Raw genomic sequence first — 20,946 nt, forward strand, 5'->3', positions numbered from 1 at the left:
TAGATGGGTTTGGGCTGTAAAACAGTGGTCTGAAAGAGCGGTAACATCTTTTCAATGACTACTGGTGAAATTCAAGCCCCATTGAACTCAATGGGAGTTTTGCCATTGACTTTAGTGAAGCCAGGATTTATATGGTTAATTGAAATTGTTCCATTTTCTTTATATGAAGCCTGATGAAGTGGGAGTGCTCTGTGAAACAGAGTTGTCTGTGTAAATAAATAGTTAATACATAAGGTGCTGTAGATGGTTCTCAAGAAATATGCAGCATTGTTCCTGGGTTTTGCAGGACGAATAAAACTTCTTCTTGTGCACAGTAAATGTTTTTTTGTGCATAGAGCTTTCCATGCAACTCTTAGGAATAGTATAAGCTGATCCCAAGTGAATTATTCTCTTAGCCCCTAATAACTAGAGATTGGTTTAGGCGCCGCAACATGAGGTTTTATATCCCTTCAAAACTCTTAAAAATATGTATTAGTATAACTCTGTATATCTTGTTATCAATATACATCTAGTCTTTCTTTAAATTGTGCTATGGTTTTTGCCTTAATTATAGCATGTGGCGATGAGTTCCACAATCTAATTGTGCATTGTAGAATACGGTTCCATAGGAGGTCACTGAGGCATAGAAGAATGGGTGTGATATAAAGGTGATAGTGGTCTACGTCTGAGATGCTGCATTACTCATGACTGGTCGTCAATGATTGATGTAGCTTATCCCAAATCCGCACTGATAAAACAAAACCTTTATTCCACACTGCACCATCCTGTATATACAACTATTTTACAGAAGAACTGTTTTTGAAATGTTTCAGAGGAGAAACTCCAGTGAGGGCAGGAGCAAGCCCTATAGGGTTTAAATGAAAGTATTCAACAGCTCCTGTTGCTGATGCCTGCAGTAAATGCTCTGATATCTTTGTAGTGATAAAATACTCAATGCAATAAAAAGAGTGGAACACATGTTCTCCTTCCAGCCAGCCGTTGCATGTTCTTTATTAAGCAAAATATAAAATTAGATATGAACAACCTTTATCTCCTAAAATACAGTTTATCTGAGCAAGTGCCAGATAGGCCAGCTGCAATGATGGACTGGACTGTATCTGTTTATTAATGTAAATATCGATGATGAACTGCACATGGTAGAAAAAACTATGGAATGCCAATCTGAAATCAAAGTAAGGTTGATGAGTAAAGTGTTTAAGCAAGTGCCTGGCTTCAACCATATGATCCATTGATTACTCTTCTGCTTAAAGCTAGGCACATGCATAAGCAACTTGCTGAATCAGGGACAAAATACACATGGAACAGTGACAGAAAAGTAAAAAGTAAAAATAACCATGGAAGCTTTTATTTAGAAAGTAATGCTTGCTCCACCATCATGTAATCCACTTAGGGGCTTTTCAGTCACTTTATTATTTATTGCTTGGTATCAAAAGAAATCAAACTGACACTAATTAAAGTCCATTGTGAATTGTAGTTAATGGTCATATTATTCTTTGAATAGTACGATGCATGTTTTAGGGAGAAACTGAAATAATAAGAGTGACAGTATGATGCAATCAAGTAAACAAGAGCATATATGTATAGATTAAAACAGATTTCCCTAGTTTTATGCATAACAGCCTGGACCAAAGGAAGCAATAATTTTAGTTGTAACAGGCATTTGAGATTTTTTTAAAATTGGTGAATATCAGATAAAATAATGTTATAAAACAGGATGGATTAATAACATTTCTGCTGCTTTTCCTCTTGGTCTCTAAGCCATAACAGCATCTTCACCCGCCCCCGGCAAGAGTTTCTGATTACCTTGGAAAATAAGCTGAGTTAAAGTAGTTCATTGTTTACACTGAAAAAGGCCATTTATACATCTTTGATCTCCCCACTGCAAGATATCTGAAATGACATGGGATTTGTTTAGATTACATTAGCTATGAAGAAAAAAGGTTCAGCAGCAGACACTAAGGAGAGCCAGACGAGCGCTACAATGTATGGCTCTGATCTTGCACACTGGGTGAACCTCTGAGGCTGAATGGAACCCCGTAATCCTCAGGAAGGCTCTGCTTGGACAGTTCATATAGGCCAATCTAGCTGCAGGACCAGGGCTTATGGATACAGATTCACAATTCTGCAGTGTTTGATTGCAGGATTGTGTGGTTCAGCCCATTTTAGAGTGTGTGGCCACATGCGAAGTTCAGATGCAAATCTGAAACTTCTCCTTTGTGTGGGAATATGTGGATTTAGGCTTTTGATTTGGGTCTACCTCTAGTAGTAATCATAGGTGCTAAGTGGAACTAGGGGTGCTGCCATACCCCCTGGCTTGAAGTGGATTCCGTTATATACAGGGTTTATAGTTTGGTTCAATGGGTCTCAGCACCCCCACTATAAAAATTGTTCCAGCACCCCAAGTAGTAATATAGAGTAGGGTTCTGACACAGGCTGGACAACAAAGGCAAGAACTTAAGTAGGAAATATTATGAGCCCAATAGACCAAGACCCTGATGCTGCAATCTGATCTGCACTGGCAGACTCTAATACCTGCACAGAGACCATTGCAGGGGTTCATATGCACAGAACAGATTACAAGACTGAGGCGTACATGATGCAATCAATAGGCCAAACATTGTCTTGACAGACACCTCTTGCAACCTTACTGGCATCAGTAGGGTTTGCATGTGTGTGTGAAGGCAGAATTTAGCTTAGTCTGATTCCTAAAAGCTCCCGTCTAGTCAATGAAGCAAGAGACTTCATGTTAATATAATTAAATGATACCTTAGTTTATTTCTCTCTCTCTCTCACTGATCCTGGAACGGGAGGATTTCTGGCTTCACCATCAATTACTTCAAGTCTTTACTAGCATTTTCACTCTAGAAGGGGCTTGGTTGGCCATCTACTACTTATAAACAGGCTCAATATATAAAATCTCTTCAAACTTAATACTCCAGAAAAATAGAAAATTTTTCAAGCATGGGGCTCTCACTCAGCTCTGTATTTCTGACACTTCCTCTGCCACCAGATAAAGGAGCAGAGATCACTGACGAATACTTCTAGCCTGGCCTTCTGAACAGGAGGGACTCTAAATTTGTCAGCTACCAGAGCAGCTGTTACATGAACATGTGCCAAGAGTTTTGTTTGTATACAAAGAAAGCAAAAGACGTAGAAGTTGGCCGCTCTTTTGTACAGTCTGAGCACAGAGAAAGAGAAAGCCATTGGCATCCAGACAATGGTGCATTAACGTCTCAGACTGACGTTTACACAGTGCCTCCAAACTGCTTTGTTATGAGACTTGACATCAGGATTAAACGCTATGCTGATTGGCTAATACTGTGGACAAAACTCTAGAATAATAGTCACACTTTACTACAAGATCAGACTGTACTACAAGGACAGTTTGACTCCCCTCCCCCCCGAAATCACACTTCAAACAAAAACGCACTCCAACAGTTTTTTTTAAGACAGATGAGCAGATATGAGGTTAGTCCTTCAGAACAGCTGTCTGTCTCCATCAGGATAATTAATAGCCATCTTGCACTGGAAATGAGCTAGTCCAGCCATTTCTTACCTTATTCCTTTTACTTTCCTTGGCCCCTTTTCCCCCTGGAGGTTTCCTGATATATTCTTTTAATCAACCCTCTTATCTTTTTATTTCTTGTTGCTGTAACAATCTAAGTGTCCTTTTTTGTTGCTGCGGTCGTCTCCCTAGTTCCTGATCATCTGCAAGACGGCCCAGCGGGGTTGACACAGTGTGAGATGAGGCAGACAGGCATTGCCAGCAAAGCTTTCCTACTGTTGTAAGTGCAGTGCTGAAATCAGATGATTTCTAAGACGTCTAGGGGGACAAAGCCTTTCTTCTTCCCACAGTAAACTTTGATAAAGCCATTGTGTTCCTTTTCAGAAGTCACGCAGATCTGAAGTTAAAGAGGGGGAGAAATATTCAGATAAACAGCCACTTTATTCCACGAGTGAGTACTTACAGTGTGGGGGAGACTTGTGCTTATAAAGCCTGTATATAGAGTTGTCCCCTTTATATTTGAACTCCAAATGGAAGAAACTCCACCTCCACATATAAAGTGATGAAGGGTTTCCTTTTGAAGTGCCAATATACACCTGCAGTTTTCTCTGACATCAGTGGGAAGTGTCTTCGATCAAGGGTTTTGAAGCAGGAACTACCACTGTGTGTGTGATTATATAGTGTCTATGACAGTGGGAGCCAATCATGAGGGAAGCATCTGGACTCTCCTACAATACTAAGGTTAAATAATATATTCTCTGAAGTGACTAGTGATTTTAGGTAGTGTAGTTTTAAAGGGCCCAGCTTGAGACACCTTTAAGAGGCCTGCCTTTTACACATTACTGAGCAGCTGTCTTCTGAAAATCAGGCCCTGTAAAGTTTATCAACTGGGCAAGCAAACAAACAAACAAAGCACCCCAAATCACTTTCAAAAATGTAAGCACTAAGGATCTGAATACTTCCAGCAAACAAGCTATTGAAATCAAACAGCATTCTAAAGTTGGACATAAAACAGATACATCCACATCAGTGATGTGGGGCACTGAACAGTATCTCTCATGGACTCTTGCATCCTTGATGCCATACCTGGTGAACAATCACTTCATGGTGTTGTCTCTGTACAGGGGAGAATATGCTGCCAGTATGTGCAATATTTAGTTACTCAGGGGACCTGCAATTAACACATGGCCCTAAAATATATCTAATTGCATAATTTTCAGATGGATGATGATTTATATTTATTACAGTAGTACCTAAATGCCTCATCTTAGATTAAGGCCCAATTCTGGAAGGTATTCTACATACATATAGGCTAAGATCCTCTAAGATATTTAGATGCCTAACTTCTAATGGGCATAATTCTTCATGGGTCAAAGAAAATCACTTATTCACATAGTCAAAAAATTCTCGTTTCATCCTCCTCTGCAACAACTGAACAAGGACAGGGTGGGCTTTCAAAAAGTTTTTGATCTTGCTGCTGATTCCCTTCAGAGCTCCCACTGCTGCCAATGGTAACACCCTCTATGAAACTGTGGGTTTCAGAGTAGCAGCCGTGTTAGTCTGTATTCGCATCACGAAAGCTTCTGCTCAAATAAATTTGTTAGTCTCTAAGGTGCCACAAGTACTCCTTTTCTTTTTATGAAACTGTGGCAGATTTAGCACCTAATTACGTGGGAGGATGTAGTTTCATAGAGGTAAAGGGAGCATTAGGTCACCTACCCTGGCCTCAAGTATATAACCATTACATTTCATCCAGTTACCCTTGTGTTCAACATAGTAACTCGGATTAGACTAAAGCATTTTAGTCCTCAGACTAAAATGTTTTGTGCCCTACTGAGATTTCACCAGCACCCCAAACCCCCTGCAGGGGCAGAGAAATGATAGGTAGGATAGACCCAAATGATCCTAGCAGGTGAACCACACTCCATGCCACAGAGAAAGGTGAGAAAAATCTAAGGTCCCTGAAAATCTGACTTGGGGAAAAAAAATTCTTTCCAACCCCAGATCTGGCGATCAGTTGGACCCTCAGCCCATGAACAAGATATACCAGCCAGACCTCTAAGAAAGAGCTTCTATCGCCTCAGAACACCAGTACACCCTGTCTTCACCTGTGGTCAATCCCTGATGCTTCAGAGGAAGGCAATAAAGCAAAGACAGAATACATCTGGCCAATTGTGCATTGGGGAAAAATATTCCTTCCTAATCCCTGTAAAGGACTGCCTGTCTAAATTACATGTCTCTTGCAAGCTTGTGATACTCTAGGCCTTACCTGTGGGAGCCTCCAGCTGGCACTCTGCTGCCCGTTTCCAGTGAATAGGATGTATTGGGGAAGAAATGGGCACACTCTGCCCTGGCAATCCCTTGCCAGACATCAGGTCTTAGGAGGCTGTAGCAGCTGCCAGAACTTAAATCAGGTGCTACAAGTTGTGCAGCAGGCCAGAGCAACCCCTAGCATCCTCAGGGACTGTGGGAACGCAAAGGTGGCTTTAAGCTGTTTTTTTTCCTTCCTTCACCTCTCGGGGGGTCCTGCATCGACCATAGCTTGGCCAGCTTCAAGCATTGGTTGCAAGTTGTAATCCTTGGACCCGATTCTTATCTTGCTCAGGGGTAAATCAGGAGTAACTCTGTTAAAGCACTGTAAAAGGCATCTAAATTAATGGAGATTGAAGCCCCTTATTGCTAACAGCTGTCACATTCGATTGGGACCCTGCACAGTGCCTCAGCTGCTACGTGGAACTAGTGCAGCTGATAAATGCAAAACAATATTGTGGCTGGGGGAAGAGAGTGAGAGACTGTTGGGCACTTACAGCTTGCTGTATCAAATTGAAATCTGCTTAAAATGGCACCTACTTATGCTGACATGTTCATGCATGGGCGGCTGCCATACTGCCAAAGCCAGGGAGCAGCTGGGAAGCAACTCCCCAAGAAATTAGCAACACAGACACTGAAAACCTGCCGCGGGTTCATGATGTTAGAAATGGTGTAAGTGCTCATTTCTCAGGCTACATCTAAGATAGCGGGTGGTCCAAGGAGAGAACTGGAGGCAGAAAACACGATCTAATATTAGAAAGTCACGTCCCAATTCTTTGTTTCCATTCTATTTAAAAAAAAAATTGCTGGGATCCTGACTGTTCCCTGAACTTGGCAACATATTCTGACCCTGAAGAATTCTTGTCCATCACTTTCCCCTTAACAGATGGGCAAGATGAATGATTCAGAAATGATCTTTTAAACTGCACAGTTTATTAATAGTTTCCAACTCACATGAGTCCTAGACTTTGCATTTGGCATCAGAGCAAAAGCCCGAAGTGGAAAATGCCTTGTGTCCAGCAGCAACTCTGAGCTTTTGCTGATTTTCACTGCTGTCTCTTATTTTCACCCCAGAATGTTCCCCTGGCTCCTGCACGTCTTAAAACACCATTTCTCATTGCCATGCCACGCCTTGGTTTCCCTCGAATCGTAATTTGGATACAAACACACTACAGTTTCTAGCGGGAATTTAGAACTTTGGAAAGGTATCAGATTGACAGTCCTGGAGGCTGATGCCCTCGATTTATCTGTAAAACTGGTGTGACCATGTCCGCATCCCTATGTTGTCTTGCCAATGCACTTCAATCCTGGCCTGAAATCACCAACTCTGTGGACCAAAGGAGGGTAGTTCAATCACCCCATTCATTCTTTTTGCTTCTTGATTGAAACTGCCTGCCAGGATGCCTGTTGTGATGATGTATTTTGTGCCCACGAGCTCCCTAGCATTTGGACTGATAGCACCCACTCGTTTCACACAGGTTACCAAAGAACGTTCAGATGCTAATGACTACCCACCGGGCTAGACTGAATCACTACTGGAATCTGTAACCTTGCATTAGTCTATTCTCAACCCTCTGTGTTAGCCAGTCCCTTTAATACAACAGGGACACAGATTTCAAGTTGCCAAGACATTGATAACTTCAGCTCCAGGAATGGCCTGGAGGAAGATCTGCCCTCCACCGATCTGAGGAAAGTTAGTTTGGCCTAAATTTTCAAACATAATTAGTGTTTTTCTGGGGGGAATCTTAATTTTAGGTTCCTGAGATACCTTAAAGGGGCCTGGTTTTCAAACAGTGCTGAGAAACTATCAAGTGAAAATCAGGCCCCTTTACAATATTTCAGGATGGGAACTCAAAAACTGTGCTACCTAAAATCACTAGTTAGTTTGGAAAATGTATGCTTCTGTGTTTTGGGGCTAGGCTGGGAGCATGCTCCATGAGTTTCAGTGTGCTTAGGGACAGCAAAGTCTAAAGCTGGGTTAGGAGAAGGCCCTGAGATTCTATCCAGTTATTGGACTTGGGTGCTATAACAGCATGTCAGTACAATATTGCTATGTAGCAGTGTCAAGTTATAAGCACAGACTCTAGTTCTGTAGTTGTAGCAATGACTCTTTCCTGGGAGGTTCTTTATGTAAAAGAAACAATTTACAGGGCCGTGTTTTGATAAATGCATTGATCCTTCTGCTTAGTTTTTCTCTCTCTAAGTACTCCTCTGTGATTTGCTGCACTGTACACTATGGAAAATTACAACTCTCCTTTTTGAAGGCATCTGCTTATCCAAGAAGCAAAGGACTGGATTAAAGGCCTGACTGTTGGCCTTGAGTATGAATTTCTTTGCCTCCTTGGACCTTTTGGATTACAGTAGTTCAACTTTTTCTGAAGCACAGGGGACCAGATCTTCAGCTCATATAAAATTGTGTAGCTCTGTAGACTTCAATGGAGCTACTCCAATTTACAAGAGCAGCCCATCTGGCTCAAGGCTTTTCCTCCCCAGTGTTCATTTCCTTTTTTTAAATAGGAAATTAGGGAGAATAATAAACAGATATTCAAAACAATAGATTATTTTGAGTCCTTTAAAGGCCATTATGGTCAAAATGTAAATTTTATTGTTAATGTTATTTTTCAAACATAGATTGCATAGTTATATATATTTAGATATGTTTCAAGATGCAGATTTCTTTTTTTGAGCAGAGGTTCACTTAAGACCTGCTAAGGTATAAGGGGAAGGCTGCAGAATGTGTGTTATTGAACTGATATGCTGGGTCAGACGTTTCAGGCTAGAGAAAGATTTTCACATTCAGCTGAGGACACAATCTCAAATGGGAAAGTTTACACAACTAGTGTCATGCAAGAGTTTTGTTTTAAAATCAGAAAAGCTGCAAAAGTTGTCTAGCTTTGGTTTCAAACTCAAAAATAAGAGCCTGCTCTTACTCTCCTGAAATCAACAGCAAAACTCACAGAAGTTAGTCAAATAAAAGATGGTATCTCACTCACCTTGTCTCTCTAATAGCCTGGGGTACAATACTGCATGCAAATTTTTTTTCTAGGAGGCGCAAAATTGAGCCCTATAGAGATATTTTTCTTCTGAACCAGTTTCAACCCACACAAGCCCGTCACTGTACCCTAGCATGAAAAATGTTGATGTCTTTGAAGAATGCTTTTTTCCCAGGCTGAGTTTATCTTTCATAATGAATTTTCCAAGAGCTCTTATGTTAAGTGGAACCCTTACATAATGCAAGAGATGGAGGAGAAAAATGTGCTGTTTCCCTTCTCCCCCTTAGCATCAGTCTACACAGCCCACAGAAGCAGGTCTTCCAGCCCAAATCTACAAACTCCGGCTAGAGTGGCTTGTCCTAGATTCTAAAAAATAGTGATGTAGACAGTGCTTTGAAGTTGTGGCTTGGGCTGGGGCTCAGGCTCTAGCACCCACCCCACTCCCTAGGTTTCAAAGCTCAAACTCCAGCTCAAGCTGCAATGTCAACATGATGTCTATACATAAACCCTGCTAGCTTGAGTCTGTTGATCTAAGCTCAGAGGCCTGCTTCTGTGGCTGTGGAGACATACTCTTAGCATCAGCTTTACCACAAAGGTTTGGATGAACCTGAAACTCAGTGTTTGAAACCATGCAAAGCAAAGACACAGGCAGACATGCCAGGGTGCCTATGATACTGAAAACCTCTTCGCCTGTATTTGAAAATAGCCTGTATTTTTGCCTGTCTATTATCATGAATTTTTGCTCCCGATTTGATATAATATTGTGAATACAAAAATTTCCTCATTTTCTGCACCGAGCACTTTATGGTTTGTATATTCTCTTCCTGATTTGCATACATAACACCCACTAACTTGGCAGGGAGTTATGTCCAAGCATCAACAGGAGCATCCTGCAGTGTGAAAGCCCTTGGTGACAAGCACTGTATTTGAAAATGAGAAGCTCACATTAAACTCAATGGGCCAGGTCTCTGTTGGCGTAACCGCACTGACTTCATTGTCACAAATGCTTTTCATATGACTTCTGGGCCAGCACAGAATTTGACCCAGTCAATTTACATCCATGTAAAACAGGAGTCAGTGCTAATATAATTTACATTAATTTGTTAAGTGAATTATGTAGTTTTTCTAGCTAAAGAGAAGCCTGAGTTCTATATTTGGGACTGAAGAATCTTTCCTTTTTCTTCAAAAGCTAGGCATGAGTGGTGTATAGCATGTATATTGGCCTTTCTTGTGTCCAGAGCTGAAAAATGTTAAGTATTTTCCAAAAAATATGTCAAAAGGAATGAACATTTTTCATTCAACATTTCATTCAAAATTTTCAACTGAAATTCTTGGGCTTTTTGATTAAACAAATCTCCTTACATGAACCTTTCTTGCTTTTCATTTGTCTTCCCCTTTTTTCCTTTCCCATTTTCTATTTTCAGTGGCAAAATAGAAAAGAGGAATGGAGAAAAAGAGACAAACTTTAAAAAAATGATTTTTGAAAAGTAAACCTTTTAATGAAAAATCTTAGCAAAAACATAGTTTTTGGTGAGGAAAAACTGTAATGGTCAAAAAGCCATTTTTTGTTTTTGTTTTTTAAAGTTCAATGATTCAGTCTTGTGCCAGTTAAGTACAGCCCTGTGTGGGGGTCAGACCACCTCAGGGATAGTCCCAGGATGGCAAGAGGGATTCCTGGAGGAATTGTGACAGAATGACCCTTGTGGAAGTTGTGCAAAGTGGCCTGGAGGCTCCTTGCACCTCCCCTCCTGCATCTCCCTGAAGCGGCCGGTCATAATTTGACCCCCTACATTTATTGCTTCATTAGATTTTGTTCACAGTCTCTACACCTTTTCCCCAGATCCCTCTGCATTTACTTGTTCACTCTGCCTGAGCTCTGTGCTATTTTCTGTTGAACATGTTTTCTCCCTCTTTGCTCCCTTTCCCCCAGCTTCTCCTAAGCAGACAGAGAACCCCATAGCATTCAGTTTGAACTTCAGTTTGCATGGGTTTGGAATTAAGCAAGACAAGTTTGCTTGTCCTTACTAAAAGGGAACGAAGGGGTTGACAGACAGGACGAATTAGTCCACCTCTAGTCACCTCATATATTGAATTGAAACTATGAGCTGCTCCTGATGATAGCTCCCATGCACTCCTATTGTGAAAGAAGGACAAAAGGATGGTTTCATGTTTAGAGACAAGTGCCAGAATTTATATCGGACCTTTTAGAAATAATAGTTTGATGGGAAATGATACAAGAAAATTGATCCATAGCATTTACAACGGTAGTCATGTTAACTGACAGGATATCATGTGTTTAACATTATAATCTGATTTAATCGGACAAATCATCTTTCAATCTACCTTCATGTTGACACATCAAATTCCCCAGGGTAGATTCCCCACTCCCTTCCCCCTTACCTAGTAATTTACACCAGTGCAAAGTGGTATAAACCCCTCCTATCCTGACTGGATCATGTTTTTCTATGCTCTTGTGCAGATGAAAATAACCACACAAGGTGCAGGGCAGTGGAAAATCAGGCTCACAGCAAAGACATTTACTGTGATGGTACAATACTTCATGCAGCTCATCTCACTTTAACAGCTTCAGTGCTGCCTAATGTACTTGCTGCAGGAAGGGCAGTCAAACTATATAATCTGAGTACTGCTCTTCCAATGTCTTATTTATAGGGCTGATGTTGCCACAAAATGTTAGCACTTAGACATTCTTCTACATCAAAGGGGTGAAATATCCTAACCCACCATCAAACTGAAGTGCTAACAAATGTCACAAGGAAATGCTACATTAAAGAAACATTAGGGGCCAAATTTTACGCTGACCTAGACCCCTCCCCCCATTCAACCACATTAAGGTCAGTGGTATTGCAGAGTTCAAGTCAGCACAGAATTTGGCCCCTAGAAATATGAGATGTTATGCAAATCTCTAAAGGAAAGAAAAAGCCCCATAAGAGGAGAAAATAATTAGCTTTAACAGGATACACTGAGAAAGATTTCAAGCTGATGTCTATTTGCATCAGAGAACCTTGGCTATATTTTCTCCCTTAATTGTTCGTTGCCTTAGTTATGTTACTGTGTTTGTCACAGTGTTGATGTTCTTTTAATGTAGAATGGACCAGATTCTGCTTTCATTTACACCAGTGCAATCCCATAGAAGCCCTCCATTGACTTCAGCTGGATCCATTCAGTGTTCAGGAAAAGTAGTTATAAAACCAAATTTGAAATAAGATCACACCAAAGGCATATTCCCAAATGGAAGATATGCCCATCATTTTGTGTGCACATTTAAAAACAATATTAAAGAGGAAGATTTGATCAAAGACCTTCAGAGTGAATAGATTGTGAGAGTCCAAACTGATGTATAGTAAAAATTTTAAACGGGTATTTTTAATTTTTTTTAAAAAAAATCAGTGTGTAGTAATGAGGGGGAAAGAGAGACACAAGGAATTATGGAATGATAAGGCATTTAAAATGATAATTAAAAGATCTCTAAGGATGTTGTTATCTTAACTCTGCTCCCTTTGAAGTCAAGCCTTTGGGAATTGGCATGAGTGGGAGCAAGGTCAGGCCCAATGCAAAGCAGTTTTGAAAATCCCATCTTGAATCATGTGGAAGCCTCTAGTTGTTCACATATTGCCCCATGTATCAGCATTCCCATCACTATTACCCTCAGCCTCCCCTTCTCTCCTATTGTCTGTTAAACACATTTATTGAGTCTTGTCTTAAATTAAGCCCCAGTTCTGCAACAAACTTACATATGTGCTTAACTTTATGCATTGTTTGTTGACCCATCTGAAGTCACTAGGACAATTCACAGTCTGTAAAATTAACCATATCCATAAATCTTTGTGGGATTGAGGATTTAGACCATAAACTCTTTGAGGCACAGTCTGTCTTCCCAGTGTTTGTTACAGCTGGTCAGAATTTTCTGAAAACATTTTTTCAGTGGAAAAATGTTGATTTGTCAAAACCGAAACTGTTTTTGGGAAAGGGTTGGTTTTCATAAATCTCCTGATTATTATTATTTTTTTAAGTTTATAAACGGTTGAAACATCTTGTTTTGAAAATTTCAAGACAAAGTTTCATTTTCTGGTTCAAAATTACTGTTTTGAAATTTTTGAGTTAGTTAATATTAAATAAAGGATTAAAAAGGCCAGTATAAATTAAATGTATCAAAATTATTGAAAGGAAACATTTAGATCAGCCTAATCTGACTTTTTTCCAGATATGTTCATGCAATTTTTTGAGATTTTGATTTTTCAGCCTGAGTTGGCATATGAAGAAATTTTAAAATCTTGAAAGCTATCAGGGGATGAAAAAGAAAAACAGTTTCATACACAGCTCTAGTGTACATACCATGCAGCCATGATCCTGACTCTGCACTAGGTGTTACCGCAATACAAATAATATTTACTGAAAAAAATACTATGTGCTGTGAAAGAGTCTCCTCATGGTTTCTTTGCACAACAAAAACTTCTAATGAAATCAAGCAGATTACTGAGTACACAAGGAATGCAGAACTATGCCTAGGGTGTCTGTGTGTTTGCGTCAGGGAAGCCTGGCTGTTTAAAAATAGCCGGAGCCTCGCGAACCAGCTGAGCGGCAGCGAACCAGCGGAGCAGCGGGGACAGCAGAGCAGCTCACAGCAGGAGTTTGCCTGGGACTGGTAAGTATCCGAGTGTGTGTGTTTGCTTGCTGAGGAAGTATCCGAGCGTGTGTTTGCTGGGAGGGAGCCTGAGTGAGTGTCTGATTGGCTGCTAGCCTGCAGGGGGCGGGCATTAGGGTGTCTGTGTGTTTGCGTCAGGGAAGCCTGGCTGTTTAAAAATAGCCAGAGCCTCGCGAACCAGCTGAGCGGCAGCGGAGCAGCGGGGACAGCAGAGCAGCTCACAGCAGGAGTTTGCCTGGGAGTTCGCCTGGAGTGAGCCCAGTGAGGCTTACATCTTGCCAACGTCTCTGAGGAAGCTCCGTAGTAGGTAGGTGATATGGAAGGGGGGAATTCAGCTGTTGTGACCTGCACTGGATGTGCCATGTTTGTCTTTCTTCCACAGGACAGAAGCGACTTTGTCTGTACAAAGTGCAAGCTGGTCTCCATATTGGAAGAGAAGATTGAAGGTCTGGAGCAACAGGTAACGACCCTGCGTTGTATACGAGAGACTGAGGATTTTCTGGACCAAACTCAGGATAGCCTTCTAGGGGCACAAAGCTCTAAAGATGTAGAGCAGGTTACACAGAGGAGCCAAGAGGCCAGTGAAGAAGCTTGGCAACATGTGACCTCCAGAAGAGGTAAGCGGAATGTCCGGGTTCCAGTAACACAGACACAGGTAACTAACCGCTTTCATGTTCTCTCCACAGGTACCAATGCGGAGAGTGGACCAGATGATATGTCTGGGGGGAGAAAGCGGAAGGAGACTCCGCTGGTTGGGAGACATGAGATGCGATGTCCTGAGGTTGGAGGTTCCACGACCACCACTCCCAAGAGGAGAAGGCGGGTGGTGGTGGTCGGGGACTCTCTCCTCCGGGGGACTGAGTCATCTATCTGCCGCCCTGACCGGGAAAACCGAGAAGTCTGCTGCTTGCCAGGGGCTAAGATTCGTGATGTGACGGAGAGACTGCCGAGACTCATCAAGCCCTCGGATCGCTACCCCTTCCTGCTTCTCCACGTGGGCACCAATGATACTGCCAAGAATGACCTTGAGCGGATCACTGCGGACTATGTGGCTCTGGGAAGAAGGATAAAGGAGTTGGAGGCGCAAGTGGTGTTCTCGTCCATCCTCCCCGTGGAAGGAAAAGGCCTGGGTAGGGACCGTCGAATCGTGGAGGTCAACGAATGGCTACGCAGGTGGTGTCGGAGAGAAGGCTTTGGATTCTTTGACCATGGGATGGTGTTCCATGAAGGAGGAGTGCTGGGCAGAGACGGGCTCCATCTTACGAAGAGAGGGAAGAACATCTTTGCCAGCAGGCTGGCTAACCTAGTGAGGAGGGCTTTAAACTAGGTTCACCGGGGGAAGGAGACCAAAGCCCTGAGGTAAGTGGGAAAGCGGGATACCGGGAGGAAGCACAGGCAGGAAGGTCTGTGAGGGGAGGGCTCCTGCCTCATACTGGGAATGAGGGGCGATCAACAGGTTATCTCAAGTGCTTATATACAAATGCACAAAGCCTTGGAAACAAGCAGGGAGAACTGGAGGTCCTGGTGATGTCAAGGAATTATGACGTGATTGGAATAACAGAGACTTGGTGGGATAACTCACATGACTGGAGTACAGTCATGGATGGTTATAAACTGTTCAGGAAGGACAGGCAGGGCAGAAAAGGTGGGGGAGTAGCACTGTATGTAAGGGAGCAGTATGACTGCTCAGAGCTCCGGTACGAAACTGTGGAAAAACCTGAGTGTCTCTGGATTAAGTTTAGAAGTGTGTGCAACAAGAGTGATGTCATGGTGGGAGTCTGCTATAGACCACCGGACCAGGGGGATGAGGTGGATGAGGCTTTCTTCCGGCAACTCACGGAAGCTACTAGATCGCATGCCCTGATTCTCATGGGTGACTTTAATTTTCCTGATATCTGCTGGGAGAGCAATACAGCGGTGCATAGACAATCCAGGAAGTTTTTGGAAAGCGTAGGGGACAATTTCCTGGTGCAAGTGCTAGGGGAGCCAACTAGGGGGAGCGCTTTTCTTGACCTGCTGCTCACAAACCGGGTAGAATTAGTGGGGGAAGCAAAAGTGGATGGGAATCTGGGAGGCAGTGACCATGAGTTGGTTGAGTTCAGGATCCTGACGCAGGGAAGAAAGGTAAGCAGCAGGATACGGACCCTGGACTTCAGGAAAGCAGACTTTGACTCCCTCAGGGAACAGATGGCCAGGATCCCCTGGGGGACTAACATGAAAGGGAAGGGAGTCCAGGAGAGCTGGCTGTATTTCAAGGAATCCCTGTTGAGGTTACAGGGACAAACCATCCCGATGAGTCGAAAGAATAGTAAATATGGCAGGCGACCAGCTTGGCTTAATGGTGAAATCCTAGCGGATCTTAAACATAAAAAAGAAGCTTACAAGAAGTGGAAGGTTGGACATATGACCAGGGAAGAGTATAAAAATATTGCTCGGGCATGTAGGAAAGATATCAGGAGGGCCAAATCGCACCTGGAGCTGCAGCTAGCAAGAGATGTCAAGAGTAACAAGAAGGGTTTCTTCAGGTATGTTGGCAACAAGAAGAAAGCCAAGGAAAGTGTGGGCCCCTTACTGAATGAGGGAGGCAAGCTAGTGACAGAGGATGTGGAAAAAGCTAATGTACTCAATGCTTTTTTTGCCTCTGTTTTCACTAACAAGGTCAGCTCCCAGACTGCTGTGCTGGGCAACACAAAATGGGGAAGAGATGGCCAGCCCTCTGTAGAGATAGAGGTGGTTAGGGACTATTTAGAAAAGCTGGATGTGCACAAGTCCATGGGGCCGGACGAATTGCATCCGAGAGTGCTGAAGGAATTGGCGGCTGTGATTGCAGAGCCCTTGGCCATTATCTTTGAAAACTCGTGGCGAACGGGGGAAGTCCCGGATGACTGGAAAAAGGCTAATGTAGTGCCCATCTTTAAAAAAGGGAAGAAGGAGGATCCTGGGAACTACAGGCCGGTCAGCCTCACCTCAGTCCCTGGAAAAATCATGGAGCAGGTCCTCAAAGAATCAATCCTGAAGCACTTAGAGGAGAGGAAAGTGATCAGGAACAGTCAGCATGGATTCACCAAGGGAAGGTCATGCCTGACTAATCTAATCGCCTTTTATGATGAGATTACTGGTTCTGTGGATGAAGGGAAAGCAGTGGATGTATTGTTTCTTGACTTTAGCAAAGCTTTTGACACGGTCTCCCACAGCATTCTTGTCAGCAAGTTAAGGAAGTATGGGCTGGATGAATGCACTATAAGGTGGGTAGAAAGCTGGCTAGATTGTCGGGCTCAACGGGTAGTGATCAATGGCTCCATGTCTAGTTGGCAGCCGGTGTCAAGTGGAGTGCCCCAGGGGTCGGTCCTGGGGCCCGTTTTGTTCAATATCTTCATAAATGATCTGGAGGATGGTGTGGATTGCACTCTCAGCAAATTTGCGGATGATACCAAACTGGGAGGAGTGGTAGATACGCTGGAGGGGAGGGATAGGATACAGAAGGACCTAGACAAATTGGAGGATTGGGCCAAAAGAAATCTAATGAGGTTCAATAAGGATAAATGCAGGGTCCTGCACTTAGGATGGAAGAATCCAATGCACCGCTACAGACTAGGGACCGAATGGCTCGGCAGCAGTTCTGCGGAAAAGGACCTAGGGGTGACAGTGGACGAGAAGCTGGATATGAGTCAGCAGTGTGCCCTTGTTGCCAAGAAGGCCAATGGCATTTTGGGTTGTATAAGTAGGGGCATAGCGAGCAGATCGAGGGACGTGATCGTTCCCCTCTATTCGACACTGGTGAGGCCTCATCTGGAGTACTGTGTCCAGTTTTGGGCCCCACACTACAGGAAGGATGTGGATAAATTGGAAAGAGTACAACGAAGGGCAACGAAAATGATTAGGGGTCTAGAGCACATGACTTATGAGGAGAGGCTGAGGGAGCTGGGATTGTTTAGTCTGCAGAAGAGAAGAATGAGGGGGGATTTGATAGCTGCTTTCAACTACCTGAAAGGGGGTTTCAAAGAGGATGGCTCTAGACTGTTCTCAATGGTAGCAGATGACAGAACGAGGAGTAATGGTCTCAAGTTGCAATGGGGGAGGTTTAGATTGGATATTAGGAAAAACTTTTTCACTAAGAGGGTGGTGAAACACTGGAATGCGTTACCTAGGGAGGTGGTAGAATCTCCTTCCTTAGAGGTTTTTAAGGTCAGGCTTGACAAAGCCCTAGCTGGGATGATTTAACTGGGACTTGGTCCTGCTTTGAGCAGGGGGTTGGACTAGATGACCTTCTGGGGTCCCTTCCAACCCTGATATTCTATGATTCTATGATTCTATGCCCTTAATGTACAGTAAATGGTGTACTTCACTTACTTGGTTCTCTTTCAGAGTAATCTGTCCTTGCTCCTTGCATCCAATAAATGTTCTGACACACTTGAAAATCTTTTCGTCTTGTTGCACTCTCTGAACAAAATTAGCGGGGAAAAATCCTATTCTGTCCTCAATTCTCCCCTATGGAGCAAGCACATTGACAGAAGAATGACCTTCATACTCATTATAAATACCATTCATTTATTTTATTAAAGGATATAGAGTATTTGGCTCGTACCTTCCACCAGTCTTCATTTGAATCTTCCAGCAGTGTGATCATATCACCTGGTCTATAATTAGAAAAGACAGATGTCGGGATTTTCGATTAAGATGTGTCCTAATTGCAACAGCACATCAACATTCATAGTGAAATTCTCCTAGAAGGGTAACCCAGCCTTGATCATTATATCTGATTAATCACTACATGTGGATCCATGAAGCAATGAGAACTTCCTAAGTTAGATATGAGCACAGAAGCAAAATTTCCATCTTCCAGGCGAGAGAGGGTCAAACTCTGCTCTCAGTTATACAAGTGCAAAGCTCAGTGATGCTAACGTGGTTATACCACTGTAACTGGGTGCAAAATTTGTCCCGTTGAATTCTTCTGTGTATTTTGATGCTGAGGCAGCGCTATCAAGTCCTGAATGGCTCTGCTGATACTCCCACAAGCTGTAACATTTTTTACCTGCAGCTGAGTGGAGACACAATGAAGTCAGTGGCGCTGTGCCGATAAATATCAGCTGAGTATTTGGCCCTGTGTTTTTTGCACTGGCTCATGTTAGAGGTAATTTGGCAGGGTACAATACGAAGGTGAACACCCTGAGGGATTTTGTTTCAAGCATAATCTCTGGCCCAGCAACCTGATGCATGGCAAGGGAGAGTGCGTGTAACATCATTCTGTAGAATGGGGCAGTCTTCTCCTTCCTGTAGCCATGGACTGGTGAGGGTTGCATTAGATGGAAGTTGGGGGCACATGGCCATGACCCCCATTTTCCCCCAGCTCCTTTGGTGTAATTTGTACCCATAGGGCTAAAAGGGAGGAGTTCCTGTGCTCTCTAGAGTGGAAGGACTATTATTGTGCCTGGCTAATGCAGGCACTTGGCAGAGAGAAGGCTCCTGCAGCCCTCCCCCAACTTCATCCATTCTAGGGCCAGACACAATATGGCCCTGAGGTTTGATCCACACAGGGTCTGGGCCCTATTTCCATTCAGTTTTGCTACTGACTTCAACAGGAGAAGTAAAGGGTTGTGAAAGTGGTGGGTGATATATTAAACCAAATTTCACCCTACCTCAGCAATTAGAACCCAACAGCCCAGTTTAGAATACACAATCTCCACAGCTCCTTTTTATAGAAAGATCTTTGTAGTAAAATGAAAAATCATTAAATATTGTTGGGACACAGAATCTTATCAGCCAGGTTCTCATGCTGTTACTGCTAAAGGAAGACAGCAGGAAAACAGTTTTATTTAACTGATAAAATGTAATTAATCAGCAGGGATGTAATTCTACACAGAAATATCTTTTTGATTCAAATGGGACATATTTACCTTTATAATGCATGGAGTCACGCTGTAATTGCTGAATATCATAAGCCAGCTGACTATTTCCAGTCTCGGGCTGGGAGAATAATTTGGCCAGAAATATTAGCCTACTCCAACTTGCCATATTTGAGTCTGCTGGGCTCATCCCTAATATTGCAGCATTAGTTCAGCAGATATCTGAAGACTCACTTTGATGCTGCATCAAGTTGTTACACAAACATGACACACTGTGCTGTTGGACGCAAGTTCTGCCCACTTCCCAATGTGACCAGCTCCAAGAGCTCTGTTCTGCTGGGTGTGAGCCTTTCCTCGGGGTAATGGGGGTTTTGCTGAAATTAATGGGCAACAGCTGAACTCTAATTTCTCCAGCTTTCCCCACATCCTATCTTGAACTCATTGTACAAGAGTGATGACATCACAGAACCATAAAGCTTCCAGTCTTTTTGGAACATGTCAGGAACTGTTTGGACAGTGCATGCTAGTGACGGCGCATCAGACCTGGGTTTGATTCCTAGCTATGCCACTTAAAAGCTAGACCAACTCCCATTAAAGTCAATGGACTGAGTCTTTAATTTCTCTGTCTCTGTTTTCCCCTTTATCAAATGGGGATAATAATGCTTGCCAACATTTTTAAAGTGCTTTGGGCAAGCTTTTAAAAAGGTATTTAGGCATCTAAAGATGCATACAGGTGCCTAGTGGAATTTTCAGAACCACCTATGTGTCTTCCTCCCATTGATTTAAATGAAAATCTAACCCATAGTGACCATTGTGAATCCAACCCAGGTCAGTAGCGACCAAACAGCATTGCTATCTGGTGGCTATTTGATGCTCTTCGTTGTGGTGGCTTTTGGCTACACAACAAAACCTACCACCATAACAAGTGGCACTAATCAAAAACTTAGCTGGCATCTCAACAGAGAAGGCAAGTCAATCCAAAGCAGTCCTCGTTTATCAACCATCAGGACAGACTGCAAGGCACACTTTTATACCTTGTTGTAAGGGTGTGGGAGGACTCTGACTGGGATGGTAAGCTCTTACGTCCATGGTTCAACTTCTGGGTTATTAGATATGGTTGGGGAGGGTGGCTACATTACATTTTTAAATGGTGCTCCTTTTTAATCGAATGAGTGAGTGCGTATACCAAAATAAACCAATGATGTAAAATGAGAGTCCAACATGCAGAGCATTTAGACATAGGGGCTCTGGATTCCTAGCAAATGTCATCCTGCATGTGGCTATTTTCTATCCAGTTATCACACCTGAAACAAAGCAATCATGGAAAAATGCCAGCCCATGCAAAATGGTAGCTCTATCTTGAGTAAGGAGAGGGCACAGTTGAAAACTAGGAAATAGAGAGATGCTAAAGAGTGGGACTTTGCTCAAGTGACTTTGTAAGTATATTTTATTGGAGTCAGCATCCTACTGGTTTGATCTTGTGTAAATCATGAAGAGAGTAGATATGTTTTGTGAACAGTGCCCAAAGCAGACAGCACCCCCAGAGCCTATTAAAGTCTCTGCAACAATCTACTCTCTGTGGGCCTGCATCAAAACCCACGGTAGTAAATGAAAAGATTCCCTTTGACTTCA

At 42.8% G+C, this 20,946-nt stretch overlaps 1 protein-coding gene across 1 annotated transcript in view; it reads right to left on the bottom strand.

Moving 5' to 3' along the window:
* Positions 1–959: 959 nt before the first annotated feature.
* STAC (SH3 and cysteine rich domain) overlaps positions 960–20,946 on the bottom strand; it is a 118,378-nt gene continuing 98,391 nt past the window's right edge. The window contains exons 9-11 of the mRNA XM_038390974.2: positions 18,057–18,108; positions 17,822–17,959; positions 960–3,902 (exon numbers count right to left, since the gene is read on the bottom strand). Coding sequence (XP_038246902.1) covers positions 3,804–3,902; positions 17,822–17,959; positions 18,057–18,108 — 289 coding nt within the window. The 3' untranslated portion in view covers positions 960–3,803. The remainder of the gene's footprint in view (positions 3,903–17,821; positions 17,960–18,056; positions 18,109–20,946) is intronic.

This window comes from Dermochelys coriacea, chromosome 2 (genome assembly GCF_009764565.3).
Source record: "Dermochelys coriacea isolate rDerCor1 chromosome 2, rDerCor1.pri.v4, whole genome shotgun sequence".
Taxonomy (NCBI): domain Eukaryota; kingdom Metazoa; phylum Chordata; order Testudines; family Dermochelyidae; genus Dermochelys; species Dermochelys coriacea.